Here is a 12,762-nt window from a genome sequence, read left to right as displayed (position 1 = left end):
TAAGACAATATTTTTTGGATTTTCACATTTTCAGGATTTTCTCTCTTTTTTTTTATGGGATTTTTTTAGAGAAAACAAAACTAATTAAGAAAACAAAAAGCAACAACAATGAAACAAATCGAACCAGTTCTTAGTCAAAGGGACGAAAATTTTCAATTTGGTCATTTGTTCAATCCTTACCCCCAAACCTAAACTGGACAGTGTCCTCAATGTCAGAAAATGAAAATAAAAATAAAAATAAAATAAATAATAATAAACAAAATAAAGCATTTGGACTGAAAACTTCCCCAATTTGCAGTGAAAGTAAGCGATGACCCCCAAAATTCAATTCTACAATCAACTCCAAGGGTAGACATAACCAAATATTCCTACAAAGAAAAGAAATAATTCAGCTTAGCACACAAGAAAATTCAGAAAAAACAAACTAAAAATTGAAAATGACATAAAAAGACAATGAATAGAAATATTGGGTTGCCTCCCAATAAGCGCTTGCTTTTATGTCCGCAGCCGGACGGTACCAAGAGTAATCATCCAAGGGGAGCTGGTTCTTGGAGGGGTACAACCTCCACATCATGCTCCGTAAAAGACTCGTAATATGCCCATTTACTTTGAACACGTTTCCGGTCTTTCCACTTTGGATTTCCACTGCACCATGAGGAAAAATATTAGTTATAATAAATGAACCAACCCATCGGCAACACTCATGTCCATGTTATAGGCTTTGATCGCCCAATAAGCTTTGTGCTCTAACTCTACTGGAAGACGGCATGGTTTCCCATAAACTAACCGAAATGGGGACATTCCAATATGAGTCTTATAAGCAGTCCTATACGCCCACAATGCATCGTTTAAGCGCATGCTCCAATCCTTCCTATTAGAACTCACAGTTTTCTCCAAAATTTGCTTCACCTCACAGTTTGATACTTCTGCTTGACCACTAGCTTACGGATGATAAGGTGTAGACACCTTATGTGTGACATTGTACTTCCTAAGCAACGCTTCAAATGTTCGATTGCAAAAGTGACTCCTTCCATCGCTGATGATTGCTTTAGGTGTTCCAAATCTTGCAAAGATGTTAGTCTTAATAAAATCTGAAACAACTTTTGAATCATTAGTTTTGGTGGCTTTCGCTTCCACCCATTTAGAAACATAATCCACAGCCAATAAAATGTAAAGAAAACCATTTGAAGATGGAAAAGGTCCCATGAAATCAATGCCCCACACATCAAAGATCTCAACAACCAAAATAGGGGTTTGTGGCAATTGATTTCTTGGGCCCAAGTTACCTGTTCGTTGACAACGATCACATGTTGCACAAAACTCGTACGCATCCTTAAACAAACTAGGCCAATAAAAACCACTCTCTAACACCTTCAGGGCTGTCCTCTTTGCTCCAAAATGGCCACCACATGCATAAGAATGACAAAAAGTTAGAATAGATTTAAACTCAAATTCGGGGACACACCTTCTAATCAATTGATCAGTGCAATATTTCCACAAATAAGGATCATCCCACTCGTAGTATTTGGCGGTTTTGACAAGCTTATCTTTCTGAGCACGTGTAAAATCATCCGGAATCTTTTTGATGACCTTGTAATTGATAATATCTGCATACCAAGGGTCAGTAATCTTTAATGAAAACAATTGCTCATCCGGAAAACTCTCACGTAAAGGGATGAGATCTTCCTCTGTGTTTGAATGCACAAGTCGGCTAAGATGATCTGCTACAACATTCTCACTCCCTTTCTTATCCTTGATCTCCAAGTCAAACTCTTGAAGCAGAAGTATCCATCGAATGAGTCACGGTTTTGCATCTTTTTTTGTGAGTAGTACTTCAAAGCTGCATGGTCAGAAAACACAATAACTTTAGTCCCAATCAGATAAGATCTAAATTTTTCTAAAGCAAATACAACAGCTAGAAGCTCATTCTCTGTTGTTGAATAATTCAATTGTGCATCATTGAGTGTTCGAGATGCATAATAGATGACATGTGGCACTTTGTTGACACACTGCCCTAGAACTGCACCAACAGCATAGTCTGAAGCATCGCACATCAACTCAAAAGGTAAACTCCAATCTGGTGGCATGATCACATGAGCCGTGGATAACAACTCCTTAAGCTTGTTGAATGCTACCACACACTCTTCATTCATATCAAATGTTACATCCTTTTGAAGTAAACGGCACAAAGGTCTAGAAATCATTGAGAAGTCCTTCATAAACCTACGGTAGAAACCTGCATGTCCAAGAAAAGAACGAACCTCCCTGACAGTAGTAGGGAGGGGTAAAGAACTAACAAGTTCTACTTTAGATTTATCAACTTCAATTCCCTTTTCAGATATGATATGTCATAGAACTAATCCATGCGAAACCATGAAGTGGTATTTTTCCCAATTTAAGACCAGATTAGTTTCTTGACAACGTTTTAAAACTAGGGACAGATTATGTAGACATGTATCAAAAGAATCACCATAAACTGAAAAATCATCCATGAACACTTCAATTATTTTCTCAATCATATCAAAGAAGATACTTACCATACACCTTTGAAATGTGGTGGGAGCGTTGCAAAGTCCAAACGGCATCATCCGGTATGCAAATGTGCCAAATAGACATGTGAAAGTCGTCTTTTCTTGATCCTCCGGAGCAACTGCAATTTGATTATATCCAGAATATCCATCAAGAAAGCAATAATGAGAATGACCAGCGAACCTTTCTAACATTTGATCTATGAATGGGACTGGAAAGTGATCCTTGCGTGTGGTGTTATTTATCTTCCGATAATCTGTACACTCTCCAACTATTTTGCACACGTGTAGGCACTAGCTCACTAGCTTCATTCTTAACAACTGTGACTCCGGATCGCTTCGAAACTACTTGAACAGGGCTCATCCACTTGCTGTCCGAGATAGGATATATGATGCCAACGTCAAGAAGTTTGATAACCTCTTTCTTAACGACCTCCATCATGAGTGGGTTCAAATGGCGTTGAGCTTCCCCAGTTGGTTTTGCACCTTCCTCTAGCAGAATCCTATGCATACATGTAGCTGGATTTATACCTTTAATATCTGCAATGCTCCAAGCTATGGCAGTTTTGTGATCCTTCAGTACCCGGATCAGTTTCTCCCCCTCTTCTGCTGTGAGTTGTGACGATATGATGACTGGTAATGTTTCATCCTCTCCAAAAAATGCATACTTCAAATGTTCAGGGATCGGTTTGAGCTCCAATTTAGGTGCCTGAATCACAGAAGGAAGAGTTTTTTCGTTAGAAGTAAGAAGATAAATAAAATATGAAGAATACTTACCACTAATTGGTGAAAGAGACTCAAGGGCTGCCACTATCTGGATTAATTCTTCTTCAATGTTCTCAGAATAATTAAGATTTCCATGTGTAATGCTATGCACTAACACCTTCTCTAAATTATCTAGTCTCATACCTTCATTAAAACAATCCTGCACAAAATAGTCAAACACATCAATAGACAAACAAGATTCTAATTCACTAGGGTACCTCATAGCATTGAAGATTATGAACTTGACGCTTTCTCCATCAATTTCCATGGTTAAGGTACCATCATAGACATCAATCTTCGTACGCGCTGTTCTAAGGAATGGTATTCCCAATATAAGAGGAAGTGCAGTAGGCATAGGGTCATGTTCCATCTCAAGAACAAAAAAGTCAGCGAGAAAAATGAGCTCATTCACTTGCACAAGTACATCCTCCAATAGGCATTTGGGATATCTATTTGAACGATCTGCCAACTGGATTACTACCTTTGTTTTCTTCAAGTCTCCAAGGTTCAATGACTCATATACTGAATATGGCATCAGATTGATGGATGCCCCCAAATCACACAATGCTCTCCCAAACTCTTTGCCTCCAATTACACATGGAATGGTAAAGCTACCGGCATCTTTCAACTTTGGTGGCAGCTTTCTCTGCAAAACAGCTGATACTTCCTCGCTCAATGCCACAGTTTCTTGATCATTGAATCTCCTATTGTTCGTACAAAGCTCTTTAAGGAACTTTGCATACTTGGGCACTTGTTTTATGGCATCTAAAAGAGGTAAGTTCACTTGGACTTTCTGGAAAGTATCCAAGATTTCCTTATCAGTTTGCTCTTTCCTAGACTTCATAAACCTACGAGGAAAATGAACAGGGACACATGAGTTAAATGAATTTTGAACTTCTTTACTTACCTTATCAGAATCTTTTTTGTTCAATTATGTAGCTTTAAGAGACTTTTAAGCTTCTGTTGAAGCCTCATCTTGCTCAAGATTCTTGGTTTGTAACTCCCCTTGCTCAATTGTGTCTTTTCTAGTCCTCTTTTGTATCCTCGACTGCTCAAAAACTTCTTTTCCACTCCTTAAAGTCACAACATTCATCTGCTCCGCATTTGGATTCACCATGGTTTGGCTAGGCAACCTTCCTGGTTGGTGTTGTTGCCCCATCAAACTTGCTAACTGACTCATTTGGCGCTCAAGGTTTTCAATTGCTTTGTCTATTTTCTGTTGATGAGATTGAGTAGAGTTAGCTAAAGAAGCAATTAAATCCTCAAGAGACTTACTTGGAGCTTGTTGTTGTTGAGGCTGAAATGGTGTCTGCGGTCTTGCTTGAAAGAAGCCAGACGGACGGTTATAGTTGTTGGGAACATATTGTTGTTCGTTGTCTTGATTGTTCCACTTTAAGTGTGGATGATCGTGCCACTCTGCGTTATAGTTGTTGGAATATGGATCATACTTTTACCTTTGTTGCCCTTGAAATCCTCCTAACGCATTAGCTTGCTCAAGACCACCTTGATCCATCAACGAATGGCACATGTCCGTGGCATGTCCCATCATTGAACATACACCGCACACCTGTTTTGGAGCCACCATAACCTGTTGCACAAGATTAGTCAAGTTAGCTAATTGTAATTCAATACTAGAATTAGCACTTACCTCGTTAACTTTCTTAAGAGGTAGCTCATCTCTGCCTCCAAATTGTCGTGTGTTGCCAGCAATGTTCTTTAGCAATGCCTTAGCATTAGTTGGTGCCTTGTCCATGAATGCTCCTCCACTTGCTGCATCAAGCATTACACGATCAGTACCACATAATCCTTCATAAAAATACTGTATTAAAAGATGCTCTGAAATCTGATGATTAGGACAAGATGCAACCAAATGTGTGAATCGCTCATAGTAATCTCCAAAGGGCTCTCCATGTTGTTGTCGGATTGCACATATGTCTTTCCTTATGCTTGCAGCTTTTGTGGCCGGAAAATATTGCTCCAAAAATGCTTGCTTCACCTGGTTCCATGTGTTCATTGATCTCGGAGGTAAATTGTAAAGCCACTCCTTTGCCTTGGCTTCTAATGTAAATGGGAATGCCCTCAACTTGACTTGCTCCTCATCCACATTTGCTGGTCTCATTCCCGAGCATACCACATGAAACTCCATGAGATGCTTGTTGGCATCCTCTGTTGAGAAGCCATGGAACTTAGGCAAGTAGTGAATCATGCCGGACTTGAGCTCAAATCCTTCGTCTGCATTTGGATAGGTGATGCACAATGGTTGTTGATCCGTATTCGGCGTTGCCAACTCCCTCAAAGTACGATTATCAGCCATGCCTTCTTGTGGTTCTTCCTCCTCTTCCGAATTCAAATGTAGTGGAGAAGATGGTGGTAAGGACACCGATGCACGCTTCTGCTTGATTTTTCTCTGAAGCTTTCGAAGTGTTCGTTCAAGCACAGGATCGTACGAAGCTAGATCAATGCTCTTGGACCTTCGAGTATGCACATACTACGAAGAGTACCTGAAATAAAAACAAAAACAAAAATACTAATGAGACAAGAAAAGAAAACAACAGAAAAATAAGTAATTAGAAATAACAATCCCCGGCAACGGCGCCAAAAATTTGATAGGATTAAAAGCACACTACAAAGTAGCACACAAATGTCCTATTGATTTTCCTTATTAACGCTAAGATTTGTCAATTGTAGCATATGAAAATAAGGGTCTTTCCCGCAGAAGATTGTTTCATCTAACTACCTAAAATGTCACAAAAACTGGGTTGCTGTCCATACTGACCAGCCACCGAAAAATAATTATTAGACCAACTTATACTTATCTAAAGTCTACGAAATTTTATATGCATATACTAGACACACAGAGCTACACTCATACAAATTTTTGGGATTTTTAGAGTTGATTTTCTATTTAAATTAAATCGAACAAAAACAGGACAGAAACAGATTTTAAGTAATCACAAATTAAGAAAAACGAGTTAGGGGAATTGCTATCCACCACTAAATAATCATGCAAACATGTTATGTTTCATTCAAATTCCTTTTATTTCCGGATGAAGATGCTCAAGTTGGCTCAATGTTAGAACTCAACCTATTACTCTTTCTTACGTAGTATGTTAAGAGAATGGCGTTTTCAACTTAACTTAGTTCCTAGCATGCAATCTAGAATGACGTGTTCATAGATTTAACAAGAAGAAATCATTAAGAACGAAAAGAGTTTGAGTCATCACTAGGCATCGTAAGTACTGGCGTTGTCTTACTTATCCTATAAATTGGTTCACATGTTAATCGCAATTAACAAGTACTACTCTAGAACATATGTAGGTCCTCATTCGACAAGGGCAGGCACACACATATTCATAGCATTAGAATCCTATATATGTTTACTAAGTATGCATCCATAGAAAACAAATAAAGAATTCATCAATGAGACAAGTAGTGAACCAATTTTCATCCATTCATAAAAGTAATTCAAACGAAATGTCATAACAAACTTGCAATCATATTCGGGGCTTCAAAACAGCCCCTAACTACTAAAAATATAGTTACACATAGTTCTCAAATTAAACCAAAAGAAAGACATGAGTTTGAGAAGATAAAACCAAAAGAAGAGAATGCCAAGATTTCCTCCTTCCTTTCCTTCATTCCTCAACGCAGCAGCCTTGCCTTTTTTCCTTCCTTTCCTTCCTTTTTTTCTATCTTTTTTTCCATCAAAAACACTCCTCTTTTGCTATTGTAACCTACAGCCTTTATGCCCATGCTTGCTGCCCCATTTCTGCTCCACAACTCACCCCACTAACAGCCATTTAGTGATGACAATAAGTGAGAGGAAATGGTAAAACAATTGTAACTCTTTGGGCAACCTTTATGCCAATTACTCACACTTAATCCTCATCTTTATTTTCATTTCCTCTGATATTTGAATAGGTATCAGCTGGCTTGTGCTTGGCTGCATCAGTTTTATTGGGTTTATTGCTTTCATTGCAGTTACAAACTGCACAGCGTCTTGGAAACCTTTCAGTGTTAAAACGGCCATAACTTCTTCTAGAAAAATGATATTAACAATCTGCGAAATGCTCCAGAAAATAGACATCTGTAGCTTTCCAAGCATATAAGGCTCATTCTCTAATTCATTCTGAGCTGTTTGCAACTTGCTTTCAAAGTCAGCTGATCTGCACAGGCAGTTTTGACGAATTTGTTACTAAAAATCCTACTTGTGCTATTTTTCTTTTATTTGCTTGACAAATCCTACAAAACACAAAAACTAAGTAAATAGCTCAAAAATATAAGGAACTAACTAAGAAAAGACAAGTGAATTTGATGTAAAGTATATATAAATATGAGCTTATCAAAAACCCGAAGTCCGAGACATGATCCTTCCTTGGTTGCAGTCACGAGATCAAGAAGTCAACAGTGCGCTCAAACGCCTCATCAACATATATTACTCCCCGGTCAAACTCGCCCGATGAGTTGGCACGCCCCGTACACAACCGAATGACTTAGTTTGTTTATTAATTATTTGGCATGCACGCTACGTAGATTTGGTAGTTTTTAGGGTCAACAGAGGGTTAATTTCCTTCATGGCTAATCCCCCTTCAAATGAAAAATTATTTGTCATGGACTCTTGGTCTTCCCTCATACCTTGAATTATATGAATTTTGCAATTCAACTGATTCCAATGTATCATACTCACGAAATGAGCCATAAGAATAGAGTGTACATCTATGAGAGAGAGACCATATAATTTACTCTTTATAAACATGGTTGATTTTGCACCTCCAGGTACATGGGAGGCAGCATGCATAAAATAAGAAAAACAACCACATGAGAGACCCCAAGCCAGCAAGAGCATTGGCTAAACCCTAAAACCTTGTTAGAAAACATAGAAACTCAATTACCACAAGTTTTTTCTCTATGAACATAGTTGATCTGGCACCTCCAGTTTTGATTTCTTTTGAATTCTCTGAAGAAGGATCATCTTCTTCCTCATAAGAGCTAAAAGTATCACTTCTGCTTCCTTCAGACTCACCACGGGGTCTCTTAGTTTTACAGTCTTCGAAAGAAAATACTTTTTGCTTTAATGTAACACACAATGGAATCTTCCAAGACCTCGAAAGGTTTTCAAAGATAAATGCCCTCACGACATCATCATCAACAATATATGTAGGGGTGGGCGCGGTGCGGTTTGGTGCGGTTTCGAGTGAAACCACAACCGAAATTGAAACTTTTTGCGGTGCGGTGCGGTGCGGTTTTGAAGCCAAAACCGAAATGAAACCAAACCGTTTGGTTCTGTTCGGTACGGTTTCAAACGGTTTCGGTGCGGTTTCAAACGGTTTTAAATTGACTTTGTACTTCACATTTCTATTATAATGTAGCAGGAATCAATACAATTGGATATGTAATAGCTGAATAAATAGGGAGGAAGGCAAAATGACGCGATACGCACCATAGTTTGAAGTTCATCGGTTGAGAACGGGTTACAGTAGTGGTCCATGCATAGATTAACAAACTGAAAACAACAAATGGTGCAGTGAAGACGGTGAATCAACGCAGTCACAGATTAAATAGGGAGGATAAGATAATACAGCAAACTCACATGAATTTGATTTTCCCCGCATTTAATCCTTCCTGCAAGTGCGCCCCAGCGAATAGAAGACCTTGCATAAGTAGATCAACCGTCTTTTATCGAATCAGGAGGTCCTCTTGCAATCGGCATTCCACTGCCATAATTGGTTCTCGGCTTTGCATAGTCCACAAAAATAACGCGTCCATTCAGTGGCTGTGAGTGTTTTGAATATGTCATTTTGGAGTTATTTAATATGGCAAGATTCAAATGGATTAACGAAAACATAAAACAAGGAATTACCTTGCCATTCATCTTCTCCAAGGCTTTGTGGGCTTCATCTTCTGAAGCAAAGGTCACGAATCCAAATCCTTTCGATCTTTCTGAGACTCTGTCCGATACAATTTGGGCTGCCAAAAATAAATATGGTTTAAGAACAAGATGACAGAATATAATCAGTTTAGAGATAGTTGCCTCAGTATTCTTGCATTTGAATGCAAATCACCTTCTATCACTTGTCCATACTGAGAGAACGCTTCAGATAACCCCTTCTCAACTTGGTGTAAAACGATAGTCCTACAACGCGGGGAGACAAAGAATTCTTCAAATCAAGAGGATAAACATCAACAAACAAAGAAATTTGCATGAGAAATAAACAAGAGAAAACAAATCAAACCGATGGCAGTTAAACAACTTCAGGCAATGCAAAAATTATGAACTTATATGTCATAACGTAAAAATTTGGGTGACCGATTGTTCATTTTGCTAGCTAGAGCAGAACTATAGAAACCCACACCTTGCTTTTACCACTTAAATAATTAAACCCCAAGACATATTACATAATCTCTTCTCAAAGAAGCTATTCCACATGTGAAATCATGCAAGAATACCATAAATTTTCTTATGCAGATGGCAGATATACAGAGTCAGAGAAGTGATGGAATTGTTCCCATAACTTCTCATCCCACCAAGAACCGGATTTTAGCAAGGGTAATGTGAGCAAGGATACACTAAACAGAGTTCATGATTGCTACTTAAATACATCATTCTGATGAGAAATTTCTTATAAATACAACAGCAACATACAACAACAAAGCAGAGATGAAATCAGTCAGGCAGTCGCTCGCAGAGGTAGATGCAGGCAGGCAGAAGCAGATGCAGAAGCAGTCGCTCGCAGGCAGAAGCACATGCAGAAGCAGTCGCTCGCAGGTGACCAGGTCGCAAAGCAGATGCGGAGATGCAAGGAGGCGCAGACGCAGTCGCAAACCCACTCGGTGTCGGTGCAAACCTAGAAGTTCTGGCGGCGCAAAACCAAATGTTTAAGTGTTCTGTATAACCTAGTTGAATAATGAACTAAATAAAAAAAAAAGTGCGGTTTCGGTTTGGTTTCGGTTTCGGTGCGGTTTTGAAAACCCAAAACCGAAACTAAACCGTTTTGTGTGCCGCGGTTCGGTTTTGAAACCGAAACCGTTTCAAAACCGCAAAACCAAACCGTTTGGTGCGGTTTGATTCGATTCGTGTTTCGGTTTCGGTTTTCGGTTCCAAGTTCCCACCCCTAAATATATGCAGGCCAAGTAGTTTCTGTTGTGTTATATATGACTTTCATACTTATCTCATACTCGTCTGGGTCCACATTCACAATACCATGTACTTTCTTCTGAAGCTCCACAAATGTAATTTTATCTGAAACAAGTAATCTTTCGTTTTGCAATTTTGTCAGCCCACCTCCCACCATAGTTCACTAAAATTGTCAAACTAGACATCTTCCTGAAATAAGAGCATAACAATAAGAAAAGAAAAAAGTGACATGTGCATTGAAAAAAATTAATTTAATATTGCCCAGATTATTAGTACAATTAATTGACAATTTCCAAACCAAGATAAGAAGAATAAAAACACAAAGAAAGAAAACTTTCTATTTCTTAAACCTAATTTTTCTAATATGCACTAAAAGAATTTTTATTAGCTTTGTCTCTAACTGATTGGCAAATGCTATTAGATTTGTCAATCTTCCATTCACACAAGGAACCTAATTTTTCTAATATGCACTAAATTATGCTTTTTGTGAGTGGCCCTTTACAACAGTGGTGCAAAGGTGTTGAGCCCTTGTATGACGGCGTGAATTCAAATCTTGTCAGTGGCTAATCTAACAAAATTCTATCCTTTGATAAAAAAAAAATTATGCTTTTTGCGCTTTCTAAGAACAGCAGTCTCTCGATTCACTACATAGTCAATAATAACCTTCAAAACAGAATCCAAACATGGACAACACCATTTATAATGCAAAAGTACGGAAAACTAAATATGAAGCACATATAATCCAAAGGATTGAGATAAATAACGTTACAAAGGTTGACAATTCGTTTTTCAATAAATATTCAATCAAAGGAAAAAACTATAAAAGCAAAGAAAAAACGTAGACGAGGAAAAATGCAAAATATCAACCATCTACACTCACCTTTGTTTAGGGTTGTACAAGTCTCCACCAATAGTCGATGCCTTCATTATGTCCCCACCATTTCTTAGGTTTTGCCGCCATAAATTTTCATCTAATAGGGTTTTGGTTTTTTAATTTATTTCGTTTTAAAGTTTAAGTGTATTTGTGTCTATTTAAGTGATATTTTGGATGTATTTGAAAGTTTTTATAAAACTAAACCACCACCGCTCTCAAGTTCTCTCTTGCCGATCTCCTCCTCTCTGCGCCTCCTCCGAAACACCTTTGGTAAAATTCCGAACTTTACTCCAAGTTGTATTTTCTCTCTCTTTTTGCACTTTCGAAAAGTTTCAGTTTTTTGTGTTCCTAATCTTATGTCTCTAAAAGCAATTTAATTTTGTGTTTAATTTGGATTTTTGCATTGCTAATTTTGAATTTTGTGTTTAATCTGCGTTTTTGTGTTTTGAATTTTGAATTTGTAGCCTGATCTTCCATTGGAGTTACAACATCCAAATTTTGCATTTGTTTATGTTAGAGCATCTCCAAAGGAGATGTCAAAATCCTGGGTGGAATGCCACTGTGCATATTTGACATCAAAAGTCTCTCAAACCGAAGTGTTATTTGCTTACTAGATTTGAAGGCTTTGTGATTTGGAGTCAAATTTGACATCAATGTTAAATTTATTTTTAATTCATTTTAATGTTGAGTCCCTTATTCCACTAACATTTCAACTAATAAAATTTTATTTCAACATATCTTTTTAAATTACAACAATTTAAAGCTCTATTTAAATAATAAAATAATATATGACAATTCGGTTGGAGAAACACAAAATTTGATATAAGACTTTAGATTGCCACATCAGGCATCAATTGTAATTTAACTTTTATAATTTGACATTTCCTTTGGAGATAATCTAATGACAATAATTCATTCAAATTCTGCATTTGTCCAGTAAATTGTAAAAGAAAAATGAATTATGAGGAACTTTGAGATTGTGCAGGCTTTGGTCATGAAGGGTATCAGCAAGTTGTTCCCCATGCAGGTGATTAATCATTTCCCAGTCTGTGCTCTATTTGGTTGATGAGAAAATGATTGAAAAAGATGGTTGTTTTTGTTCATTTGTTGGTTGATTTGTATATGGACTATGTATTAATTTGTTCTTTTTTTTGGGGGGGGGGGGGGATTTTGGGTATAGAGGTTGTGTGTGGAACCAGCAATACAAGGGCGGGATATGATCAATCGTGCTCAAACTGGAAGGGGGAAAACTCATGCTTTTGGGATTCCCATATTGAATAAAATTCATAAACACAGCGCCACCCACACCCACATATATGCGATTTTTGTTTGATTATATATGGCCGTGGATGGTGGTCTTTCCAATACCACCGGTGCAAATACCTTTCCAATCATTAATGCCTAATAACGATTCAACTTGCTCAATGGACAACCATTCGCAATGCAAGGAATTTAAATTT

At 37.8% G+C, this 12,762-nt stretch overlaps 1 protein-coding gene across 1 annotated transcript; it reads right to left on the bottom strand.

Annotated features, from left to right (window-relative positions):
- Positions 1-8,856: 8,856 nt before the first annotated feature.
- LOC126584341 (uncharacterized) lies at positions 8,857-10,585 on the bottom strand. Its single transcript, XM_050248750.1, has 5 exons — positions 10,459-10,585; positions 9,937-10,168; positions 9,356-9,426; positions 9,154-9,260; positions 8,857-9,066 (listed from the first exon to the last, which is right to left on the bottom strand). The coding sequence occupies exons 1-5, from the start codon at positions 10,583-10,585 to the stop codon at positions 8,959-8,961; spliced, it is 645 nt and encodes a 214-aa protein (XP_050104707.1). The 3' UTR covers positions 8,857-8,958.
- Positions 10,586-12,762: the final 2,177 nt, after the last annotated feature.

The sequence above is a fragment of the Malus sylvestris genome, chromosome 10 (genome assembly GCF_916048215.2).
Source record: "Malus sylvestris chromosome 10, drMalSylv7.2, whole genome shotgun sequence".
NCBI lineage: Eukaryota > Viridiplantae > Streptophyta > Magnoliopsida > Rosales > Rosaceae > Malus > Malus sylvestris.
The sequence above is the reverse complement of the archived record's forward strand: the minus strand, read 5'-3'. Positions and strand labels throughout refer to the sequence as shown.